Here is a 26,612-nt window from a genome sequence, read left to right as displayed (position 1 = left end):
AAATTTATCTTTTGCAGTTAACATTTTTACAATACTAAAGAGATTTTCATAAATAAAGCTTAGGTTTTTGGAGTCATCATTTCTCTTACAAGGATCAATAAATCTTTGGGTGTCCATGAGCATTACTTTCCCTTTAAGAAGTGTTCTGTGATGGAGATAATTAAAGTTCACTGTGTGCACCCCTATATTTCCCAGCTGCCCTTGTAGTTAGGCAGGACCATGCAACTTTGGGGCTAAAGCATAGGCGAATAGGCATGAGTTCCCAATGTTCCTTCTTCCCCTGCTGTAGTAATCATAGGGGCTATATGTTGAGGTGATAGAGTCTCCAGGAAGAATTAGCCTGGATCCCCAAGGCACTATTTGCAAAAAAGCTGTCCTGCAGAGACACTGACCCACAGTGGACTTTGTGTGGGTAAAAAAATAACTTTCAAGTGCTAGGACACTAAGATCTCATGGTTTGTATATTGCCACAGTATAACATATTCTATGCTAACTAATCCAGGTCCATACTCTTCATGATTGAAAGAGTATAGGAATTGCTTTGGAAACTGAGACCAAGCTCTGTCTTATAACTGTTGTCTACTTCTTGTGGAGGTGCATATCCTTTCTTCCTTGGAGTAGTTAAAAAGCTATCAATTCATAAAGGCCAAAAGCTGAATGGCTGCTTTTACAAAAGACCTTCCAAAACACTGTATACAAATAGTGGGGCCCTAGAGCCCAGGGAACAATGTGCATATGGAGTTTGGGGAGTGGAGTCAGAGGCAACCTCTCCTTCTCTTGGAACCAAGTACAACTCTGGCTTTTAGGAGGCTGAGGCTTTGGAGTCACCAGCAGATGGCATCTGTGACACAGACATCAGCGCGCTCTCTCTGTTTCTATCTCTGTTTCTCTCTTTGATTCCAGCTTTACTCAGGTATAAAATTATAAGATATTTAAAGTGTGCATCATGATGATTTGATACAGATATATATTGTGAAAGGATTTCCCCCATCTAGTTAATTAACACATCCATACCCCATACATTTATCTTTTTTTTTTTTTTTGGTGAGAACATTTAAGTTCTACTCTCTTAGCAATTTTTAAGTATATGATAAAATGTTATCAACTATAGTCACCATGTTTTACGTTAGATCCTCAGACCTTATTCATCTTGTAGCTGAAAGGTTGCACTGTTTTACCAACCCTTCTCAATTCCCCCATCCCTCAGTCCCTGGCAACCACTTTTCTACTCTCTGTTTCTATGAGCGTGACTGTTTTCTTTTTTGTTTTAGATTCCACGTATAAGTGATACATGCAGTATTTGTCTTTCTCTGTCTAGCTTATTTCACTTAGCATAATGCCCTCAAGGTCCATCCATGTTGTCACAAACCAACCCTCTTTTAAGAGACATCAGCAGCAGGGATCATAGTGATGTTCCTTTAAGCAACCTCAAAGGCAATAACATTAACCTGGGTTATTAGGAAAGGAGAGGAGTAAGAGTATAGAGGATGCTGTGGGTTGACTATGGCTGACAGATTGGTTTGTGAGCCATAGTTAAGACATTCCTTTGGGGAATGCTATAAATAGTTAGGTTGCACCATGAAGTGAAGTGGAGAAATAAACTGAGGTCCAGCAACAAATGTAGGTGGAGACTTAGAATTATTGCAAATTAGACATTAAACTTTTCTGTGACCTGATTTATCCTCAAAGGTTATTGAAGCCTGCAATACACTACTTATAGACATGTCAAGTCAAGTGATTGGGAACATTTTCTACTATATAGCAGGGATTAGAGATGTAGTTTAGAATTGGAAAAAGACCTCCATGTTTCCCTTGGAAATGAGGAAAGTAGGAGAGGGAGGATGAGAGCTGCTATGGTGTAGTGGGTGAAAAGCTTTTCACAACACCCCATAAGAAACTACTCTGAAACTAAGATGTGCTGGAGATGGGCTTCTCTGGTGGCACAGTGCTTAAGAATCCGCCTGCCAATGCAGGGGACATGGGTTCAAGCCCTGGTCGGGGAAGGTCCCACATGCCGTGGAGCAACTAAGCCCGTGCACCACAACTACTGAGCCTGTGCTCTAGAGCCCGCGAGCCACAACTACTGGGCCCGCATGCCACAACTACTGAAGCCTGCGTGCCTAAAGCCCGTGCTCCACACAAGAGAAGCCACCGCAATAAGAAGACTGCGCACCACAACAAAGAGTAGCCCCCGCTCGCCGCAACTAGAGAAAGCCTGTGTGCAGCAACGAAGACCCAATGCAGCCAAAAAAAAGGTTGTGCTGGAGGAAACTGCACATACCCAGCAGTCTATCCTTTAGATGGTAGTCTCAAATATTAAGGGAAAATTTCAAGGCAATATTTGGGATCCAGGTAAAATAAACTGACAAATAATTCAAGAGTTTCATAGATATAAGAAATTGTACATACTGTATGTTCATAATTAATGTATGTGTATGTGTGTATTTGTATATGTGTATATTTAAGCCATCTAGCAAACACCAAAAAAAAGCATCAATAGTAGTTATCTTTGGGTGATTTATTTCTGCTTTTAAATTTTTCATATTTTCTCTATTTTCCTTAATGAGCAAGTGTAACCTTTATACTGGAAATGAAAGAGTTTCTTGGCCACTTGCCACACTTCCTGTCCCTTAACTATATAAAGATCACAACTTTTCTGCTGATCCAGATCTTCCTTCCATTCTGATCTGTAGGCTTCCTAGGGGTCGTCATCTGAACACAGCATCACAGGTAAACCAACTGCTATCCTGCTCAGTGTCTGGCTGAGCTCTTAGAGTAGATGCTGGGAAAAGATTTATGTGTTAGTAGGGATAATGGGGTAAAGCAACTATATATTATTACTTTTAAATGGGCATTGAGTTCTCTTGTCTCTGCTTTAATTTGCTTTGGTGTGAGGTCTTTATAAGATGTAACGGCTGCTAGCTTGTCTATTTTCCCTCTAACAGACATTAGAAATGGAAGGGAGACTTGGTATTTCAGAAGGAAATGAAAGGAGAGAAAAGAAAGCAAGTAATTGCTTTGCTAAAGCAATTTTTCGTGTGTGCTATCAAATGCTGCTCCATCTTATTAATGGTTATTAATGATTATCAATATACCTCAACAATCCCCCAGAGGGCTTACTTGTATTGGGACAGTGTACCTAGATTTTAAAACTTTTAAAACTGAGGCCTTGGTTACAGCTATTATCTGAAAACATGTTTATACTTGATCCAGATATTTAAATTTGGTAAGGAAAGAGAAGTCTAGGGCAACTATTTTTTCCTATTACTATGTCAGAGACCAAGCCTGAAGTTGTTTTTCATTCTGGTTACAGTGCTAAAAAGAGTTCAGGAAACCAAAAGTGTTGGGGAGGACTTCTGCCTTTGTTGTTCCACTGAACTGGCACTGCCTCTTTCTCCAACCTTCATGTGTAGGGACTGCCACGTATTGCATTCCCTGTGCTGCCAGAGGCTATGGGCACCTCTGCTCTTGGAAGCAATGCATAATATTTAGATGATCACATGCCTTTTCTTTTTAAACCCCTACAGATTCTTGGGTTCGCTGCATTTGCAAACAAGGTAAACGTGGACACAGAAAACAGCAAGATGCTCATTGATGTGATTCCTTATAGGTTGGTAATTCCACTTTTCAAGACTACTTTTCCCTTCCTGTTAACTCCTCTTAGCCTCTGACTACATAGCCTGTTTGGTATCATTGACCAAAACAGAGTGCCAGTTAGTTCTCCAGCAAGGATGGGGTTTATTCGGGATCAGCAAAGAATTGCAATTTGGGGTCTGCAACCATGGCGAGTCACATGCAAGTCCTCCCACAGCAAGGGAAGAAGTTTTTATAAAGGAAAAAATAAAATTGGAGTGGGGGGAGCTATGGTAAACAAAAAGTCTATGACTTTTCATTGGCTGAGTCCTTTGCCAAGAAAGAAGAGGAGTCTTTCTTCTTCCTGTTGGGCTCTGCAATGGTCACAGGGTGTGAGAACTCCCCCTTTTGGTCTCCCAACTCTACTTAATTATTTTCTGTTTATTAATATTTTTTTAAACAATATTCTCTGCTAACAGTCTCTGGCCACAGCCAAATCTGGGTCATGGGCTCAAGTTCATTTTAGAACACAGAGGTTCTAAAGGACAAGGGCTAGGACAACCCCATTCTTCTCTGGTCAGCCTTTGACTCTCTTCCCATGGTTGAGCCAATCCCCTTACCCAAGTAAACTGCTTGGATGCACTGAATACCAGAGAGACTCATGCATCTTTCTCACAGCACATTATGAACCTTCTCAACCTCCATACCTATCTGATTAACCCTCAAGGATGGGACAAGAGATACCTCTTTTCCTAGCCTCTCTCTGGGCTTCAGTGCTCAGGAGGTAAGCATTCCTTCTGTCTTCACCTACTCAGACTGAATGGGTGTCCTTGAGCAACATTACTTCATCACTCTGAGTAGAAAGCCTTCTTCAAGTAGTCTGGCATATGGAGTTCTTAAGGACTTGCCATTAATTGACATTATGATTCCTACCAGTGACTATGGGGCATCACTCTTGCTTCTGTTAGGGAATTATAGTTTCTTTAACCTTGACCAGATGAATCACTTTAGCTAAGAAAGGCCGCATACCACAGTTTCTTGGCTCATGAGAAGGCTTTTGAAGAGCATTGTTTATTTCCTCATGTTCTTCAATAGGGAGTACAGCAAAGAGTCAATGATATTGGCTAGCCCCCAGCATACAAAACAGAGACTACTTTGATGCAACCAGATTGAATTAATCTCATATCCTACCAGTTCTCAGTGAAATCTAATGATGATTAAATACATTTGAAATTCTGTTCACTTTTCTTAAACTGTGAGCAGGCAACCTAGGTACCAGGGAATACAATGGTAAATAAGACTTGGTCTCTGCCCTCAGGAAAAAAAAAATGACAAGGGCAACAATGGGATTGATGCTTTACATAATTATTTTATGTCATTTGTTCCTCACAGTAATACTATAAGGAAGATATTATCTTCTTTTTATGGCTCAGGAAACTAAGGGTTACCAAGTTTAAATTACTTATCCAAGCTCACACAGCTGGTCAGTGTCAGAGCTACTATTTGAAACCATTTCTATTTAATTCCAAAATCTAGTATAATAACCCCTCTATTATACTTACTTAATATGCTTCTGTTATTAATGACTTAAAAAGCATACAATTAACCTTTGCTTATATTTCATCATAAGATTCAAGGGTATAGGTAGAGAAACAAACGTTTCAAAAATCTAATTTTAGGTATTGCTTTGAACTCCCTTTTTAATTACCTGTTTATCCACGGTTGCTAGGGACTAGAAAAACTGAACAATTTAGGTTAGTTCCTTCCACGTCCATGTCCCCTTTTAACTAAATTGCTGACAAAGAATTGAATGTTACAGAAAACATCAGGAAGGAAAGAAACAGTAGTTTATGCTATTATCATACTAAATATTTAGGGTTTACTAACATAGATTTGGGCAATAAATTCATGAAAATTAAAATCTTTTGTGCATCAAAAGACACTATCAACAGAGAAAAAAGACAACTCACAGAATAGGAGAAAATATTTGCAAATCGTATATGCTAAGGGATTAACATCCAAAATACATAGAGAACTCCTAAAACGCAACAACAAAAAACCAGCAACCTGACTCAAAAAGTGGAGAAAGGACTTGAATAGACATTTTTCCAAGGATGATACACAAATGGCCAATAAACACATAACATGCTCAACATCACTAGTCATTTGGGAAATGCAAATCAAAACTACAATAATTCAATAGATACCACCTCACACTCATTAGTGTGACTACTATTTTTTTTAAAAAAAGACGAAAATAACAAGTGTTGGTGAGGATGTGGAGAAAATGGAAATCTTGTGCACTGTTAGTGGGAATGTAAAATGTACAGCCACTGTGGAAAGTAGTATGCTGATTCCTCAAAAGGTTAAAAATAGAATTGCCGGGCTTCCCTGGTGGCGCAGTGGTTGAGAGTCCGCCTGCCGATGCAGGGCACTACGGGTTCATGCCCCAGACCGGGAAGATCCCACATGCCGCGGAGCGGCTGGGCCCGTGAGCCGTGGCCGCTGAGCCTGCGCGTCCAGAGCCTGTGCTCCGCAACGGGACAGGCCACAACAGTGAGAGGCCCGTGTACCTCAAAAAAAAAAAAAAAAAAAAATAGAATTGCCAAATGATCCAGCAATTCTACTTCTGGATATGTACCACCCAAAGTTAAAAGAAGTGTCTTGAAGAGATATTTGTGCACCTGTGTTCATAGCAGCATTACTCACAATAGCTGAAATGTGGAAGAAACAATAAGTGTCCATCGATGGATGAATGGATAAGCAAAATGTGTTATAAACGTACAATAGAACATTTTTTGACAGTAAGAATATAGTTTTATTTATAGAATTAATAAAAGGAATATACCACACAAGTATTTTACACACAAAACACCTTAGACACAAAGATATGGAAGTGAATTTTTACAGTTTATTCACATTGAGTCTAGAATACTAGGTGACCCATTGTCACCTTTAAAAAACAGAACCTTGTCACATCTCTTGAATACAAATTAAACAGCTCAGACTGAGTTGGTTGAGGTCACATAGAATCTGGAACTCATTCTAGTCTGTGCCTTTACCCTAACTCTTGAAGCTGCTACACTCATGACAGAATAATTCAGTGGGTGGTGAATCAGACAAAACAAACACCAAACAGACTCTCCTTCACAGCATGGCAGGTGTGAGGGAAAGATAAACTTTAAACAAAGCTGTATTTATCTCGCAACAATGTCCCAACTGGAGCACTTTTTTTTTTTTTCCTATAGACAGATACTCCTAACACACGATTCTTCTGCTGCTCAAGAACCTTCAATGGCTCCCTAGTGCCTATGAACTCACAATGGCAGCATGTTAAGGCTGGACTTTTCTTGTTTGTGACTAGCCCCAGTGGCTTAGCTGAAATTGTCTAAGATTTGATTGGAATTCAGTATTAATTGTGAAGTGGGAGAGAGAGACTGAAGGCTTCATAACGGTTCTGGAATGTGCTTAATTTGGGCACTGAAAATCCAAATATTTTAGCATTCAACTCCCCTCATACAATAGAATATTATTCAGCCTTAAAAAGGAAGGAAATTCTGACATATACTACAACATAGGTGAACCTTGAGGACGTTATGCTAAGTGAAATAAGCCAGTCAGAGACAGACAATTACTATATGATTCCACTTATCTGAGGTACTTAGTAATCAAAATCACCAAGACAGAAAGTAAAATGGTGGTTATCAGAGCTGGGGGGAGGGAGAAATGGAGAGTTATTGATTAATAGTTATAGAGTTTCAGTTTTACAAGATGAAGGAGTTATGGAGTAGATGGTGGTGATAGTTGCACATTATGAATGTATTTAATACCACTGAACAGTACATTTAAAAATGGCTAAGATGGTAAATCATGTTATGTGTCTTTTACCCAATTAAAATAATTGGGAAAAAAAGGTGTGGATAAGAATCAGAAGCAATTTTTACAAAGGACAATGACTAAAATTATACCCTAAAAGATTTGAGTTTGACTAGAAGGGAATACATGGAGCTTTTTAGCTCTAAACCCTCTCAGGTATGATATATGCCTATTGCTTACCCACTGGTATGGTCTCAAACAGTGTAAATAAACTATTTTTCATCGATTTTTGTAGTTTTGCCTGTCCTATCTGTTGCCATTGGTATGTGGCAGAAACCTTGAACTAGAAGATAGCAGAGCATCTTCTCTTAATGGCTTTTGTAACCTGGCTTGAGTTGCTGGCAGTTTTGGCAAGCTGCTGCCTGAGTTGCTCTTCTTATCTCTTATTTTTATTATTTTTTATAAGGGTCAGACCTTTTGAAATGGATGATAAAGTACGATAAGGTTGGAATGGGAGAGATTCCAGTAAATGATTCCTGCTATCTAGGAATAATTCCACCCTTTTATTCCAGCTTCCTGTTTCCTGTAACGCCAGATATGAGCAATCTTACTGAAGTGCTTTTAGAAGCGTTCTCCTTAGCTTTAGTGAGCTCCTCTCTGCTCATATTTCTGGGCAGGAAGATTGCCAGTTTCCATAACTATGATGTCAATTCCAACCAGGTGAGAGGACAGGCCTTTCTATTACTTTCTGTGACCCTTTAATCTTTGTTCTCTAACCTTAGCTTGCAGTTAAAATGAAGACTGGATTCTTCTGTAACCAGAGAGTCACTTGGACCATGATTTGAATTACAATTACCAAAGGATGTTGTAAAAAATTATTTTTAATTATTTACTTATTTTTGGCTACGTTGGGTCTTCGTTGCTGTGTGGGGGCTTTCTCTAGTTGAGGCGAGTGGGGGCTACTCTTCGTTGTGGTGCGCGGGCTTCTCACCGTGGTGGCTTCTTTTGTTGCGGAGCACAGGCTCTAGGCACGCAGGCTTCAGTAGTTGTGGCACGTGGGCTCTAGAGCAGAGGCTCAGTAGTTATGGCACACGGGCTTAGTTGTTCCACGGCCTGTGGGATCTTCCCAGACCAGGGCTCGAACCTGTGTCCCCTGCATTGGCAGGCGGATTCTTAACCACTGCGCCACCAGGGAAGTCTTACCAAAGGATTTTTGAGAAGTGTGGCATACTTAACTCTGAAGCCACTTGAATTAATGTGTGTGGTTACTCTAGAACAGATATGGTATAGGGAGGCAAGAAGGTAATGTATGACATCATGTTGTTAAGCTAGCAGAGTTCCTCTCCTCTCCTTTTATCTTCCTTTCCACCAAGTCCTTAAAAGTCAACCACATGCCAAAGCACAATAAGAAATGCAGTGGAGGGACTTCCCTCGTGGTCCAGTAACTGACTCCGCTCTCCCAATGCAGGGGGCTCCGGGTTCCATCTCTGACCAGGGAACTAGAACCCACGTGCCACAACTAAGAGTTCGCATGCCGCAACTAAAGAGATCCCGCATTCCACAACGAAGACCCAGTGCAGCCAAATAAATAAATAAATATTTTTTAAAAAGAAATGCAGTGGAATATCAAAACTAAGACAATAAAACAATTAAGTTGGCCTCCCAGAAATAGTCCTTCTCATTTTCTTTTTTTTAGTCTCCGACCATTTTGAGTTTGGCTTTTCCCCTAGAAATTAAAAAGGGAATATGGGGACTTCCCTGGAGGTCCAGTGATTAGAACTCGGTGCTTTCACTGCCGTGGCCCCAAGGTTCAATCCCTGGTCGGGGAACTAAGATCCTGCAAGCCGCTTGGCACAGCCTGGTGGCCTAATGGTTAGGATTCCGGGCTTTCACTGCCTGGCCCGGGTTCAATCGGTGTCCCGCGTTGACTTTAGGATAGTATAGAAGGAAGCAAGAAAAACAGTACTATATTTCTCCCTGTCATCCTAATTCCCAGCAATCATGTGGAAGAGAATAACAAGGCAAATGTCTCATTTACTCACTTTGAAAAAGGACTTTCCTTATGATCTCTAGCTAAAATGAAGAAATCAGATTTACCATCCTTCACTTCTTTCCAATAATATTTCAGTGTTATTTGAAGTGATGTACACAACCCTATCTTCATACATAAGAAATAACAGTATACCTTTAGTTCAAACTCAAATCAGCCTTCTTTGACAAACAGTGGGCCTAAAATATTTGCCATTTCTTTACAGGATTTAATAGCCATTGGCCTTTGCAATGTCGTCAGTTCATTTTTCAGATCTTATGTGTTTACTGGTGCTGTTGTCAGGACTATTATCCAGGATAAAACTGGAGGAAGACAACAGGTATGTGAAATAGAATTTGATCTCTAATATAGAAAGACACTTAGGTCTATTCATATGTATATTCACAGAAGGAGATTATATTAGTTTAACTATGTTACTGTTTTAATGTGATGCTTGTTTGGGAAAAATTTGGATTTCATGCTTGGCTTATTTTTTGATTAGATTTTGTCTTAAAAGCTATCTGTCAATGTGGAACTTGAAAGTCATTTTCTATAAAAATACTGTTCTGTTAAAGGCTTCTATATATTAGCCCACAAAAAGCTACTTTCCATGTAACATACCTAAAAGATAATATTTCAGATAAACCAACCATCACCTATTAACATTTTTTTCTATGGGGAGATATATTCTCAGCCCTAGTCTGGGAAAATAATAATATAACTCTCTCCTTCCTGACAGCAGAACTAGAAACTTTCCTGGCTTCCTCAAAGGGCATGACAAGAGGCTTTCATGATAGAGAATAAAGTCTTTGTCTAGGTGAGCTTAGGGAATTTATGACCATTCTACCTTTGTGTAAGGGAAAATTATCTAGGTCAGACCCTCTTCAGGTATCCTGAATTAGTAAACTAAATATATAGGGTATGGAAGGGAAGAAGGAAAGGGAAAATGTTGGCAGAGAAGGCTCTAAAGGCAAGCTCTCTAATTGTAGGTAAGAGATTTTTTTAAAAATTTATTTATTTCATTTATTTATTTTTGACTGTGTTGGGTCTTCGTTGCTGCACGCGGGCTTTCTCTAGTTGCGGCGAGCAGGGGCTACTCTTCGTTGTAGTGCGCGGGCTTCTCATTGCAGTGGCTTCTGGTGTAGCGGAGCACGGGCTCCAGGTGTGTGGGCTCAGTAGTTGTGGCTCGCGGGCTCTAGAGCGCAGGCTCAATAGTTGTGGCACACGGGCTTAGTTGATCCGCGGCATGTGGCATCTTCCTGGACTAGGGCTCGAACCTGTGTCCCCTGCATTGGCAGGCAGATTCTTAGACACTGAGCCACCAGGGAAGCCCGGCAAGAGAGTTTTTTTTTTTAATTAATTAATTTTTTTTTTTTTTTGCCGTACACGGGCCTCTCACTGTTGTGGCCTCTCCCGTTGCGGAGCACAGGCTCCGGACGTGCAGGCTCAGCGGCCATGGCTCACGGACCCAGCTGCTCCGCGGCATGTGGGATCTTCCCGGACCGGGGCACGAACCCATGTCCCCTGCATCGGCAGGCGGACTCTCAACTACTGCGCCACCAGGGAAGCCCCGGCAAGAGAGTTTTTAAGTCCAATGTTCATGAGTTTTAAACTGACTAGATAAAAGTTACAACTTGACAACATGAGAGGTGTCCCATCTCCGTTATATAGCATGATTAAGTGTCAAAGAACTATCAGAATTGAACCTGGAGTAAGCCCATGGAATGAGTCCGGGGATCAGGAGGCACAGAAACAGTGACAGAAGTCAAAGACAAGCTTAGGCCAGAGCAGCACAGTAGGGAGGTATAGCCATGGTCAAAAAGTAAAGTGTCAGAAGAATGGACACTGAATTTGAATGGGGAAAGATAAAGTGTCACAGTCCATGGGTAAATATAAGTGAAATATAAGGTGAAAGCTAATATAAATCAGAAGATTGGGCAGGGGTGAGAACATGGGTCTAGAGTAAGCCCATACCACATGATTTTATGTGGACTGAGTTTTTTTGTCATAGAGCTTCTGCCAGACACATTGGCCTTTAAGGTGTATGTAGCTGTTTTGCACTACCGTTTGACCAAAAGAAGGAAGATGAGTTATGTTAAAAAGAAGGATGTTCTATGCAAGTCTGAAAAAATTTTGAAGTCAAAATGAAAGGATTTTATGGTAAGAAGAAATGGAAATTCTGGACAATAGTTCCCACTGACTTGTGACCACACACTTCGTTTATTTAGTATACAAGCATAACAAATTTTGGGAGAAAAGATGCATGTGGTTGGAAAAAACTAAATCACGGTGCAGGTAAAATTAAGTGCAGAATAAATTTTAAAATGCCGTAAATATTGCAAGAAGGAGAATGATGGATAAAGTGAGACTTTCATGGATCATTGCAAGAGGGTTAGGATATGTATAGATGGAGGGAGGGAAGAAGGGCTTCAGTTCAGCCTCAGAGTTGCCTTTAGCCTGTTGGACAAAGTGCCTGCTTCAAAGGTTGCCGATGGCTCTCATTCTGTTTTCTGCTATGGCATTGTTCTCCCCTACCAATGACATCTCTCTTTGTGGTACAGTGACCCTTCAAAGGGAAGTATGTCCCCAGGGATACTGATAAGTCCTTCCCCAAGACCCTGACTTGCCCAGGGCAAATTGCTTGTTCAAGTAGAGAATGCCCCTGACCCTGGCCCTCCACATTGGAGCTACCCCACCTCCAGTAAGTTTCTGATCTGGACTCATTCAGCCTTCTTCATCCCATAGCAGGGGTTATTCTCTCCACCCTTTTTCTCTGGGGACTTTTGATTCACTCTGCCTGAGAACACCCCTACTTTTTCAAATCTCCTCAGGACTGCAGGAAAGAGAGGCTAGGGGGCTGGCTCTGAACCTCTCCGACATGACTTGTCACCAGGAGCCACTTATATATATATGTATTATGTATGTGTGTATGTATGTATGTGTATATGGATGTATGTCTGACATAAATACAAACTGTATAAAATGTGTCTGGATTTCACTTTAATTTCTTCCTGTCTAGAACCCACTTGTCTTTACTGGTTGTAGCAAAACCTATCAGCCCTTCCAGCCATGGCCTGGGCCTGCTCATCCAGTTCTGACCACTATGCTTCCCTCTTCTCTATGATTGGGTTCTTTTCCTTGTTCTCTACTTTCCAAGGACCAGCCTTCTTGCCTTGTCCCCAGGCTCCCAGAACTGCTTTTAAAAATGAGTTATTGGGCTTCCCTGGTGGCGCAGTAGTTGAGAGTCCGCCTGCCGATGCAGGGGACATGGGTTCGTGCCCCGGTCTGGGAAGATTCCCACATGCCGCGGAGCGGCTGGGCCCGTGAGCCATGGCCGCTGAGCCTGCGCGTCCCGAGCCTGTGCTCCGCAACAGGAGAGACCACAACAGTGAGAGGCCCGCATACGGCAAAAAAAAAAGAGTTATTATTTTAAAAAAGAAAAGAAAAAAATTATCAAAGAGAGAAATGAGCTGTGTTCTTTTTAGAGGAAGAAGATAGGGCAGTGGAGAGAGCCTGGATTTTGGAGTCAACTGGTCAGGTGGATTGAAACCTGACTCAGTAATTCTAGATGTGTGACCCTGGGCAAGTTACTTTCACTTTCTGAGGCTCTAGTCCTTACCTGTAAAATGGGGATAAGGATAACCTTTCAGTTGTGAGAATTAAACTGGATGACAATAGGGCCCACCATAGTGCGTGTCACTTAAGATGTTCAAATATCAGAGCTTCCACCCCAGGTCCCTAGTGCCCTGGCTGGTCCATCGTAATGTACTGTCCGCTGCTTATGGAGCATTTGGTGTCTGAGGTTCTGCATGTCAGTAGTGGCTGTGTTTTATGCGACCTCACATTGCCTTGAATGCCCAGAAAGAAGGTAGAGTCAGTCTTTGTTCAAGAAAGCCTGGAAAAGTGATGGAAAATCAGAGCAGAAAAGCAAAACATGCATGAGGTGTAAAGTTGTACATGCTCGTTGTCTCTAGACCCTGTTCAGGCACTGAGTCTGGGATTCTGAGAGCCATCAAGCATCCTCTTAAGGCACAATGCCACCAAGGATGGCCCTCTGATCCCAAAGCCCACCCCTTTGCGTGTGCAGCCGTGGGGGACACACAATTATTGGCAGGCCTCCCTGAGCAGCAAGTTTTATGGGATTCAGTGTCTGGTTTGTGCTCATTTTAAACTAGGTTTATACAGCTAATTTTGGTGTCTGTATGTCTTCGCTTCCTTAAAAATAATCAGAAGAATTTTGGAGAAAGGAGTAGAAGGAAGGAAAAGTCCTGATATATTTTCCTGTGCTAATCAAAGCAGTTTCTTCTTATAGTGCAAGACTGCCTGAAGCTAGACTCTAAAACTCGACGCAGCAACAGGCTGATATGTACATTGGCTGGAGGAACTTATGGCTTCAGTTACCTTTTTTTAGTTCCACAGTGTATAAAATGTTTGCCATGAGAACTTCTTGAGGTTCAGTTACAGTGATCCATTCTCCTGAATCCTTCTCCCTTCACTCTTCTCTCAAGGTTCAACTTTTCCATGTTGGCTTGGTCCCATTAGCTGTGCATCAGCTGGGATGGGGAAAGAAGGAAGTAGGATGTTGATTTCATTGCGATTATTTTCAGCGATACATTTATATGGCAAATAGCAGTGAGTGGTGAGAGGGAATCCAGTAGGAAGTTATTTTTTTCACACCTAATAAAAAAAGAGAAAAAAAGTTAGAGAATCATTGCTGAGTGGTCATTTAATGGTTTAGATTTAAGGTTGCTTGTTCTTGCTTGTATATGCCATTGTTTTGATTTGTGGTTACATACAGTTTTATTCCTCCTCCACCCCCATCACAGTGGGCAATTATGCTGCTTTATATTATTTTTTCTTAGTAGGGGCTTAAACAATGGAAATTTATCAATAGAGGATATAATGAGTTTAAGATTATGTCCAGAGAGCCTTGAGATTATAAAGGGAACTATGTTTCTTAGCTTTCTACCTGTATTTGCCAATCTGAATCACTGCTTACCAAGTAGTACTGAGCCCAGAGTAGTCAACCCAGGTGGGATAGGACCCAGAGCTCCTATATACAGCCCTGACTCATGTGCATAACCTTTTTTGATGGCAGTGAGGCAGAGGGAAACTGAAGCAGGGAAATCAGAAGTGAATATCATGGTGTTTTTAAGATGAAGCACCACTGAAGCTGTTAGATGGCAAGTTATCCAGGCTCCAAAAGAGCGAGGTGGAACGGTTGGGATTTTAGGGCTGACAGTGATGAGTCTACCAGGGCTTTTCTAAACTGTTCAAAGAAGGGTTAAATTTAGGATGAAATGCAGGCTGGATTTTAGGAGACTTCAGAGTCATAGCACAAAGCTATGGCAAGAAAGATTCAGATATCCAAGACAATCTGGGACTTTTCAGAAAGCCTCCATACGTCCAATCAACAAGAATTTATTGAGTACCTAGTATGTGTTTAGCACTTTGGCAGGACCTGAAAATGTCAGTTCACCAAAAATGCACTTATGCTGGATGGTTATACTCAACCCCTTTTAAGAAAAAAATGACATGCTTCTCACCAAGCAGAAGGCCTCAGTTGCAGACAGGGACAAATACATTCCTGATGGTCTCTCTCCAACTGGCTCTGTCTCCTCAGTTTGCATCTCTGGTAGGCGCGGTTGTGATGCTGCTCCTGATGGTGAAGGTGGGACGCTTTTTCTACAAACTGCCAAATGTAAGTAGAACTAATCAAATAGCTAAGTCAAGAAAGAATGGATCTCCAGATTACATCTTGGTGGGGCATCTCTGAGGAGAACTGCATTCAACTGATCCCCAGTGGTGGTCCCAGCCTATTTCTAGTTCCTTTTCTTTAAAATAATAGCCACTGCCTCACAGGATTGGGAGTTAAATAAGATAATATGTATAATATAGAGAGAATGGTTTTGAGCTAGTAATAAGCACTCAAACAATTGTTATTCTTCTCGTTCCCGTTAATCTTTTTTTTTTTTTTTTTTTTTGCTTAAGCTATAAAGTAAGCTTTGGAAGTAAGGATTCAGTTAAACATGACCAAAATAGACTTCTGATGCCAGAACACCCAATACCACCACAGACTTGGAAGCTCATTGTGCATTCATGCCATCTGTTTTCCTAAATAGTTTCCAGAAGTCCTTGTTCTGCATTCATGTGAACTCAATCCCCCTACTGCTGCCACACTGCCTCTTGGTCAGTTCAGAACACTAAAGGCAGCATCTAAAAATTGAGTTTTAACTCTGTGTTCAGCTAGGATGCCTCTATATACTTATGTGCCATTTCTTCCCTTTGTGTGAGACGGATGACCTTACATTTAGAGATGCCAGGTGCATTAATTACTAGCTATAATTGATTTGTTCTAAGTGACAATACAGATCAATGCCCAGTCATCATAATTTCCTTTTAAATTTCCTTAATGTTCCCTTTAGCCATTTTTAGATAGTACTAAGGGAGTGGGGAGGAGATTTTATTCCTGGTGCAGCAGCCTGGTTACACACTGAGGTGGCAGTCCCTAAGCTGGTGTGGTTGTAAATATTATGCCCATCCTTTTGAATGCGTTTATTCCACCTGGTAAATATCAGGTTTCAGTAGAGCAGGACCATCTCAAGGCTGTTGCTGCCTTCTGCTCTTGTGATTCAGGGACCTTGGAAACCAGCCATGGAATATATGCATGGTGGGTGGGATTAAGCTTCTGTTTATCACACAAGCTGTCCTCTGATTCCCAGCAGAAGCCATCTACAGAATTTAGTTTATATAGCACCTTTGGTGCTGTAACTCTTGGGAGTCTATTTTCAGAGGGCCACTCACTAATTTACTTTGAACAATGATATTTTTCCATTCTAGAAGAGTCAGAATTTTTAAAAATCTCAAATAAAAATCTGTCAGAATTCACTAAAGGGTAGTGATAAAAGTAGGTAAGCCCTCCCTTACTATAAATATGTTGGGGATAGAACAGCCCTTGCTTTTGGCCAACCATGTTATGGCATGTTATTTTTATATCATCTAGTTAGGATGTTTCTGGGGGAGAAAATGTGAATACAATCTGATCAGTGGAATATCTGAATTTCTATAACACTGGGACTTTATGAGTATTAAACTACAAATGATTCCTTCCTTCTTTGAACGACTGTGGATAGCTTGTTGCAAAATCCTTAGGAGAGTAATTGGTGGAACATCCTGGCTAGGATCTCAACTAGTTAGCAACAGAACCAACATAAATTTTTTAAAAACGTAATACAGGGACTTCCCTGGCAGTCCAGTTGTTAGGACTTCGTCTTCCAGTGCCCGGGGTACGGGTTCGATCCCTGGTCAGAGAGCTAAGATCCCACGTGCCTCATGGCCAAAAAACCAAAACATAAAACAGAATAAAATATTATAACAAATTCAGTAAAAATTTTTAAAAAATAGTCCTCATCAAAAAAAAACTTTAAAAAAACCATAATGCAAATAGTATATTCAATATTGTTCCAATTTTGTGTGAAAAAATACATAGGCTATACCAAAATGTTAACAATGGTTATCTCTTGTATGATGGAAATTATATATAAATTCAATTCTTCTTTACACATGAGCACGTTTTATCTTAATATTAAGAAAGGTAAGGGCTTCCCTGGTAGCGCAGTGGTTGAGAGTCCGCCTGCCGATGCAGGGGACGCGGGTTCATACCCCGATCCGGGAAGATCCCACACGCCGCGGTGTGGCTGGGCCTGTGAGCCATGGCCGCTGAGCCTGCGCGTCCGGAGCCTGTGCTCTGCAAGGGGAGAGGCCACAACAGTGAGAGGCCCGCGTACCGGAAAAAAAAAAAAAAGAAAGGTAAAAATTTTATTGTATATTATGTCATGAAAAGATTTGTTTCCTCTTCATACTCCATACCTCAAGCCAAAAACCTGGTAAAAGCCCTATGAAGTTGAATTTCTTATCTTTCCTACCACATCTCCCTGCAAATTGTGGAAATTTTGGGAGATTCTTGACTGGAAAGAAGATGAAGATGGGAAACAAGTAATTTCTGCTGACTTCATCTTTGTTCTTCCCTCCTCTACTGACCTGTTAAGACCAAGTGGTCACTGAGTAACCTCAGAAAATAAGAGTAAGCTTGGATCCAATCCATTCCTGATGATAGGATCAGTTCTAATTCCCAGGCAGAGTATATAGAAGAGAGGATGGCTAGGAAAAGGATGAGAAATGTTTCTTAAAGTAGGTTCGATTCTACTTTGAGGCCCTGATGATTTTACATCCCTATGAGTATCCATCTTCATTTTCTTACATTTAAGACACTTTCTTTCCCTTAGAAAGGGAGATGTGCTTACTTTTAAAACTTTGGAAAATTCACAATAGATAAAAATCTATTTTTTAGATAGACTGGTTACACACTGAGGTGGCAGTCTCTGAAGCCATAGTCACAAATAAACCACTATTAACATTTTGGCATATGTCTAACCAATATTATTCTCTATAAATAGATAGTACTTTGCATAATTGTGATCTAACTGTACAATCTGGTATTCTTGTTTTAATTTAATATGTAGCATGATACTCCATACTATAACTTAATCATCTTAAATTAGGTTATCTGAATTTTTGTTATTATAAATAACACAACAGTGAGCAATTTTGTACATCTACCCTTTTCTATATTTAAGATAGATTTCTAAGAGTAAAACAAAATTTCTGTGTGAAAGCATATTAGCATTTCTTGATTTATTGCCAAATTATTTTCCAAAAGGGCAATACTCAACACCCATTTTTATGGGATGTCCTCAATGTTTTAAATTTGCTAATTTAATTTGATGGACAAAAATTTGTATCTCATCATTGAAATAATTGTAGTACATCATGATTAGACTTGAAAAAAGCCCAACTGAAACTATTTCAGCATTCCTGTGAGTGGAAATTCTCTTAATTTGTCATCCCTTCTGAGAATGGTTTCTAAGCAACATCGGTAACATAGATTATGTCAAGCAAACTAGACAAAGCAAGGCCAAGTAGGCAAAGATAAGAAAAATGGCCAAAGGTGCCAGCCTCCCTGAGGGCTTGCCTCAGACACCAAAGTGACAACATGGAAGCAGAAGGGGCTAGATGATCATAACCTGCGGGTACTCTTCCTCTCACTGTCAGAGTAAGTAATCAGTGACCTGAATCTAAAAGGGGCTTGTGGATTTTGGCTGTCCGAGCACCATGGACGGCGAGGTCCTGGGAGAGGACGCGCTGCTGCGGAAGCTCAGGGACAGCCGCCGCCGCTTCCAGAGGCGCATGCAGCAGCTGATAGAGAAGTACAACCAGCCCTTCGAGGACGCCCCGGTGGTGCAGATGTCCACGCTGACCTACGAGACACCCCAGGGATTGCGAATTTGGGGAGGAAGATTAATAAAGGAAAGAAATGCAGGACAAATCCAGGGCTCCCCGGTGAAGACGGATGACAGGACAGATGGACCCATGCGAATCCCAGCTGGAGGTCACGAGCTTCCCTTGCCCTGCACACAAGGTGAGGATTCAATAAGCAGTGATACTGATACAACTTTATTCCAAGAAGATGTGGTTGCTGGTAACTTGATGCCTGCAGTGCCTTGGAGCCCATTGAAAAATGAGCTAAGGAGGAAGTACTTGACACAAGTGGATATCCTGCTGCAGGATGAAGGGTGTTTGGAGTGTGCCAGTTACGGAGAGGGAAAGGACACCCGTGTGACCCTGATCCCTTCATTGGCCTCACCCGCCAGCCCTGCCCGAGGATACTATGGTGGCATCTCTGAAGAGAGCCCCGGTGGCCCATTTCAGCCAACCTCATTGCCCAGAGAGGGTGATGCTTTGCACTCTTGCTCAGCAGGCCTGGCCCTGGTGCCGAGGGGTGATGGCATCTCCTTACAGGGAGGGACCGGTGGCAGCAGCTTCTCAAGCAGCGCATGCTCTGAGGCTGAGGACGTCTGCAATGCAACACTCAGCGATCTGTATGTGGGCATGCTACACTCCATGAGCTACCTGCTGGGTGTGAGGCCCTCCTGCGTCATCTCCACCAAGACGTTCATCCGTCAGAACTGGAGCTCCAAGCGGAGGCCCAGGTGTAAGAGCAGAATGGACAGAACGAGCTGCAGAGGAGGCAGGCGCTCTCGGAGGAGCCCCCAGGAGAGACGTCCACCCGGCTCCGAACCTGCGAAGGACGTGGCAGTGTTAAGAGATCGCGAGAACGTACTCGATGTTTCTGGCCATAAGATGGGTTTAAAATTGGGAAGGGCTTTTTTTGAAGTAAACAAACCCCAGATCCACGCATTCGCTTCACATTGGAAGGAGCTTCCGAGAACGCCTCAGAAGGATCATTCTTCATTGACTTACTTAGACTCCAATGCAGTGTATCATCTTGATCAGGAAAATAGATTCATGACATTAAAGTGGTTGATTTCTCCTGTGAAAATAGGTTCTAGACCCAGAGTACCGCCGGGTGAGGGAGGGAATCGTTATAGGGAGATGGAAATCAGATTTGACGAGCTTCATCAGGAATATTGCTCAAATCTTAGGAAGCAGCCCTGCCTGACTTACCTTCCCGGCTCCTCGGCTGTGGATGTGTACAGAGGTGGTCCAGCAAGCCCTGGTAGCCCCCAGGGTGTAGAAGCCCACAGGCCGAGTAGCCCTCTCCGCAGAGCAAAAGCTAAGAGGTTGAGTGAGGCTTTTGAAAGCCTGGGCAAAGGATCTATCAGAGAGGGTAGCTGCCCACCAAAGAGTGATTCCTTCCCTTCGCTTTCAAAGACCACCTCCACATGTAGCCCGGGCCGCTCGGAGCAGACCTCTGACCTTGCTTGTCAAGGAAATGATCTGGGAGGATTTAGGAAGTCAGTATCACTCAACAAAGCCATTTCAGTACCCAGGGTACAACCTCCAGCCTGTGCCAGGGATCGTTACGATGACATTAAAGAAAAATTTGACAAGCTTCATCAAAAGTATTGCCAAAAATCGCTTCAGCAGACGCAGGTGCCTTTATGTACCAGAGCATCTCCAGATAAAGCAAGTGTGGGAGTTTGGTATCAAAAAGAAGACTTCTCAGGAAAATTCCATCCAGACTCTGGCTCCCAGGGCCCCCTGAACTTGTCATCGTCACCCCAGCAGAGCATTAAAAGTCCCCTTGGCTCAAACACAATTAGGGCCCCTCTATCTACAGGTTTTGCTCTCGATGCCAGCTGGGGCCATCAAGTGCCCACAAAACGACACCGATTATCAGACCCTCAGGTGTGCAGACGGTGGGCTGGACCCGGGGATTTCTCACCTGTGGGCAGAGCCATCCCGAGGCCTGGGGAAGAGGCTGGCTCTTTACAGGTCACCTGGGAAGAGAAGAAGTGGAAAGAACAACACATCTTTCAGGATGGAAGAGAAAAGTGATTTCGTGTTAGAAAACCTCAAAGCTGAAAATCTGTTGCCAAGTTATTCTGAAGCATTCCCTCTTGCCTCTCTGATTTTTGTGTATTTTTTTTAAATTCTCAAGAATATGTGACAACTTGCTTTGCTTATCTGCCCTTCAAAGCAAATTTCTATGAAATTGGTTCCGTTGAGATGACTCTCTGGGTTCTTGGAAATTATTTGAATAAAGTTGACCAATTTAAAAAATAAATAAAAAATAAAAGGGACTTGTGGTAGCTGTACCAGCCAAATGAGTGACCTGGCCTTGCCTTGTTTTGTGCATTTGACAAATTATGGAGGTGAGCAGAGAAAAACGTGGAGAAAACTTATTTGATTAGACAATGAGTCAAAGCATGGACCTGGTATTTTTATGAAATATCAGTGCATAATATCTCTGAGTGGCAAGGCTGCCTAACTCTCTGTGGTACCTTTGTGGAAATTTGGGAGTTTTACCCCAGAAAGGAAAATGAAGTAGTGTTTATCTTTTCCCCACAGGCTGTGCTGGCTGGTATTATTCTGAGCAATGTCCTACCCTACCTTGAAACCATTTACAACTTACCCAATCTGTGGAGGCAGAACCAATATGACTGTGTGAGTGTAGATGTCCTGGGTGGGGTGGGAAGGACGGAGGGGAAGCCTGCAGAGAGGGGAAGAGAACAAACGAAAGAGATCAACCGGAAGGCACTGGCAGATGCCTAGTACTCTCTGATGCCTAGTACTCTACTTTTGCTTTAAACAGGGAGTCAAGGTTATTGGTGCATGGAAATACCCGTTCCAACTATGCAAAGTTAAATAAAATGCAATTAATTAAGTAGCTGCAGTTACATACAGATCTAGTAAAAAGGGTTTATCATACATCACGTATTTGAATGACTTTTAATCCAGTTAATAGAAATACATTCCAGGATGGGAGACACAAATTCTAACAAGAGAAGGAGGTGTCTTTCCAGGAAGAGTAACTGATGGAGCACTCTCCTTCTCTCTAGAGCACAAAACTAGAGGACATAAAGGGGAGACAGCAAGAAATAAAAGATGGGGGATATGATACAATGAGAGGAGAAGCACCCAGAAGAGGCAAAGAGATAGGAAGAGGGATCATTTTGGAATGCAGGTCCCTGAAAAGTTAAGAGGGGAATGTGGTCCAGTGCACAGGTAGAGCTTCTAGTCTTAGGAGGAGGGATAGCCCTTCCAAGAGACCTGGAGAGAACGGGGGAAGGTTGAGTGCAGATACTAACAAGTGGTAGGTGGAGGGGGAAGTAAATACTTAAGGGAGTTTCAGCCTATCTTCTTTTTTTAATTTTTATTAGAGTATTATTGATTTACAATGTTGTGTTAGTTTCAGGTATACAGCAAAGTGAATCAGTTATACATATATCCACTCTTTTTAAGATTCTTCTCCCATATAGGCCATTACAGAGTATTGAGTAGAGTTCCCTGTGCTACAGCAGGTTCTTATTAGTTATCTATTTTGTATATAGTAGTGTGTATATGTCAATCCCAGTCTTCCAATTTATCCCTCCCCCCTCAGCCTATCTCCTTTGTGAAAATAAAGTCAACATCACCTGCTGAGAGTGATGGAGAAGGTGGTGGGATAGGAACTTGAAGAGATTCCCAATAACTATCATAGCTCTTAAAATAGCAACCACTAATTTGGTGAGTGTTCTGGGTTGCTTTACAAATAATATTTCTAATCTCAATAAATTCTATAAATTAGATACTATTATTCCTATTTTTCACACGAGGAAACTGAAGTTTTAAGAGAGAATTAAAGAGAGAAGTGACCAAGGATGCATAAAAGAATTGCTAGGTAGCCCTTGGACCCAATCATTTGTGATGGTATCAGTTCATATGGCTGTGGAATTTGTTCTCTAAATCCTAGGTGTTGGGAGAGAAAGGGTAAAGGTGAGTTGAGATAGAGGACTTGTGATTTTCTCAATTCTGCTTGTTATCACGGTCTTCCTTTTCCCTTCTTCCTCTTTTCCATAAGCTCATTTGGATGGTGACGTTCATATCCGCAATTTTACTGGGACTGGACATGGGATTACTTGTTTCAGTAGCTTTTACCTTCTTCATCATCACTGTTCAGTCACACAGGTACTTTGTCTCAGGTAATAGGAGGTGGGCCATGGCAAGGTAAGGCAACTGTGAGCTAAAGGCAAATGCATTTACTTTCAGAACTAAGATTCTCCTCCTGGGTCAGATCCCTAACACCAATATTTATAGAAGCTTCCATGACTATCAGGAGGTAAGAATCCAGATCAGTCCCACTCCTTTGCCCAAAGGATGGGGTGGACCAGGCCTGCTGCCTAGTTTTCCTACAAAACCCCTTTGCTCCTGTCTGCTGCACTGCAGATATGCATTTACAAAGGTGGGGAAAGAGATGCAGCCAGTTAAGGATAATTTTAAAATGTACTTTGGGGGAGGAAGGCCAAGGAAAAGAGAGGTATGAGGAAATGGAGGGGAAAAGAAGAAAGCAGGAAAAGCACATGATGAAAATGGGAGGAAGGAATTTGCTAGATCTTGCTTCTTATAAAGAATACAGATTCTCCAGGAGGTTCTAAGGATTATTTTTTCTTACTCCATAAAAGAGCTGAAATATTTCCCTCAAGTTTACATTTATTTGTCTTGCAGGTTACAAACATTCCAGGGGTGAAGATCTTCCAGTGCTGCAACTCCATTACATTTGTCAATGTTCACTACCTAAAGCGCAAGCTGTTAAAGGGGGTGAAGGCTTTCCTCCCCAGCCTCTCTCTACCTGCTCCCCTCCCCTTCCCCGAGTATTCTCCCCTCCCCCACTCACCATCCGTATGAGACCCCCTCATATGTCTTTCAGGTTGAAATGGTAAAGGTGCCTCTTACAGAAGAAGAAATTTACAGCCTGTTTAATCAAAATGAAGATGGCCCCCAGCAAGGAAAGCTTTGTTGGTGTTTCTGCAACTGTGATGAACCGGAGCCACCGCCCAGGGTTAGAAACATGTCTTCTTTTCTGCATTTTTCTCCACATTTTATAAAAAAGAAGTGCACTAGTAGTTTTTTAAAAAAAAGGAAGAAAAGAAAAGAAAATCTAAACCCCCTCAGGGATTTTAACTCTTAGACGAACCATGAGTAATTGGAAATCAAAGATTTCTACTCAGAAATGGAGACACGGGTTCCCTTTCAGGTTCAGATCTTGCCCTGAAAGTAGGAGGCAGGGGGAGATGTCCTGACTCCTGATTCCCTTCTCAATGGTCAGCAACTTATCTGAGCACAGAGTACAGTCTGCCTGTTGACGTTGTCAGTAGTTCCCTGGTTGTCCCTGTTTCCTTGACTTTTATCTTAGCTCCCTGGCTATCTATTTCTGAAAACAAGTGACTTAAAGATTGTTTTCTAACTGCAGCAGGGTCAAGGGCAGGCAGGGTCAAGGTGGCTGGGGTTCCCAAGGATCTGTCAGAGTCTCCTGATGTCTGCCTGTGACCCGGGAAATGATGATGTGGGGTGGAGGGCAGATAAGCAGACATGGGGATTTTACAGCGTCTGAAGATTATTTTAGCAGATGAGTTGTAGCGCTCATTAATTTCCAACTCAGATTTGGTCTAAATATTTCCTTTCCCCAGGGCAGGGCTGTTCATTTCCAGCTTCAAGGCCTTTCATCCACACAAACACCCTGGAGGAGCAGCTCTATCTACACACACACACAAGAACACCTCCCATCCCCCTCATCACCTACAATACCAAGCACCCACTCTTACTGCCATACACCCGAATGGAGCATAGGCTCTACTGAGCTCCTGGAAAATACCAACTTCCCTGCCAAGAGGACTGCTCTACTACTAGAACTAACACTATCTCTAATTTTTATTTTGTATCCACACTGCACTGAATATTGTAGAGAGTATTTACAGGACATCAGAAAATACATTTTAGAGTATAATATGATGTAATATTTATTGATCTCATACTGTGTGCCCAGAACTATGACACTATGAAAAAGGAAAATAAATTTTTAGGGGCCTCTGTCTCCAGGTAGTTCTTTTTTCTTTTTCTCTTTAATTGTGGTATAAAATGCATAACATAAAATCTATCATCTTAACCATTTTTAAGTGTACAGTTCAATAGTGTTAAATATATTCACATTGCCGTGCAATCATTACGACCATCTACCTCCAGAACTTTTTTATCTCGCAAAACCGGAACTCTGACCCATTAAACAACTCCCCATTTCCTCCTCGTCCCAGCCCCTGGCAACCACTATTATACTTTCTGTTTCTGTGACTTTGACTCTTCCAGATGCCTCATATAAGTGGAATCATACAGTATTTGTCTTTTTGCAATTGGCTTATTTCACATAGCATAATATCCTCAAGGTTCATCCAGGTTGTTCTTTTTTTTTTTTAATTTTTTCATGGAAAAATTTGAACATATACAAGAGTAGAGACAAGTAGAATGAGCCTCTATGTACTCACCATCTACTTTAAGATTTATCACCTCGTATTCAATCTTATTTCATCTATATCCCTACCCACTTACAGCCCCTCAAAATCACAGGATTATTTTGAAGCAATTTATGGAATTTTAATTCAAACTGGGGAGGATTTTCTGGCAGTCCAGTGGTTAAGACTTGGTGCTTTCACTGCTGTGGGCCTGGGTTCAATCCCTGGTCAGGGAACTAAGATCCCACAAGCTGTGCAGTGCGGCCAAAAAAAAAAAAAAAAAAAGAAAAATCAAACTGGGGAAACAGCTCTCTATTAATGTGACATTTAAGGCTATTATTGTATTTATCCATCCAAAAATATACATTTTTTTCACATCTCTGAAATTTAGATGCATTGTACAATTGATGGCATTATTATAGTTTAATTTGCAGTGTTTTGTTTGTTTCTTGACAGTACAAAAAGTAATGGTGCATCTTAAAACTGATGAAATAAGATGGTAAACCATACCATGCAGTATTGTTATGTTCTAAATCGTGTGTTTATATTCTAACCACTCTAAGACTTCAGTTAAAGAGATTGGCATGAACTCAAAAAGGCAGGGAAACTTCACGGTAGTAATGGACTTAAGCTGGGCAGGAGAGAGAAATTTGGATTTACATCAGGTAGGAAAAAGAAGGACTCCCAGTCCATGAATAGGCTTGGACAAAGACACTGAGGTAGAAATAAGCATGGGATCCTCAGAGTAAGAGGCTTGGCCTGGGCAGTAAGTTCAGGCAGACCCGGCGGGAGTGGATTGTGAAAGCTCTTGAAAGAGTATAGAGTAGACAGAGAGAAAGGGGAGGCTCTCAGAGGTTTCTTCTGCCTGAAGGACCTTGTATCTCCCCAACACTGAGCCAGTGCTCAGCTGTCCCCCAAAGGCCTGGCCTCAGTGACTGTCAAGGCTTGGGGAGCACCTCTCTCCTTTGAACTGTAATATTATCATTTGTCCACACCACTTTTTTTTTAGCAATACAATATATACTACCTTGTTAGTTTTAATCTTTACTTTTTTTTTCTATTTTTAAATAGAAAAGCAACAAGCAACAATGTTGCTTGTTGTTCACAAGCAACATTATTAGAACAACAGATTTTTCTTAAAGAAACATCACCCCAAAGTATACCACTCTAGCAAATGAACTCTTCATTTTCCCACATGCCTTACAGTTCTTGTCCATTTAGGTTGTTATTCATCCTTTAAATGGACACGTGCCCTCTCCCCAGGTAGAATCTGGTCCCTGTGACTGCAGAGTCAGCATTCACATCTTTCATGCCATTGTATTCCCGGTGCTTGGTCCTGTCCTTAAGCGACATAGGCCTATTAGGAGCATGAAAGGAGTGAAAGGTAAAGACAGCCACACTCAAGTACC

The 26,612-nt window shown here is 41.7% G+C and overlaps 1 protein-coding gene and 1 pseudogene across 5 annotated transcripts in view; both read left to right on the top strand.

Moving 5' to 3' along the window:
* SLC26A8 (solute carrier family 26 member 8) overlaps positions 1–26,612 on the top strand; it is a 75,381-nt gene that overhangs the window by 42,773 nt on the left and 5,996 nt on the right. For 4 of the 5 annotated variants that reach the window (XM_027126734.1, XM_027126736.1, XM_027126735.1 and 1 more), the window contains 9 exons: positions 3,528–3,610; positions 7,962–8,109; positions 9,645–9,758; positions 15,042–15,119; positions 21,290–21,385; positions 22,782–22,888; positions 22,970–23,039; positions 23,426–23,518; positions 23,628–23,759. In XM_027126734.1, the coding sequence (XP_026982535.1) occupies positions 3,528–3,610; positions 7,962–8,109; positions 9,645–9,758; positions 15,042–15,119; positions 21,290–21,385; positions 22,782–22,888; positions 22,970–23,039; positions 23,426–23,518; positions 23,628–23,759 (921 nt within the window). The remainder of the gene's footprint in view (positions 1–3,527; positions 3,611–7,961; positions 8,110–9,644; positions 9,759–15,041; positions 15,120–21,289; positions 21,386–22,781; positions 22,889–22,969; positions 23,040–23,425; positions 23,519–23,627; positions 23,760–26,612) is intronic. The other variant, XM_027126733.1, reaches the window with a different exon arrangement.
* On the top strand, positions 18,102–21,290 carry LOC113630846 (Holliday junction recognition protein pseudogene; annotated as a pseudogene).

Source organism: Aethalodelphis obliquidens, unplaced genomic scaffold, assembly GCF_003676395.1.
Source record: "Aethalodelphis obliquidens isolate GAN/ISIS:26980383/991018 unplaced genomic scaffold, ASM367639v1 scaffold31, whole genome shotgun sequence".
NCBI classification, from domain to species: Eukaryota; Metazoa; Chordata; class Mammalia; order Artiodactyla; family Delphinidae; genus Aethalodelphis; species Aethalodelphis obliquidens.
Note: the sequence above shows the minus strand (reverse complement) of the source record. Positions and strands in the feature narration are given on the sequence as shown.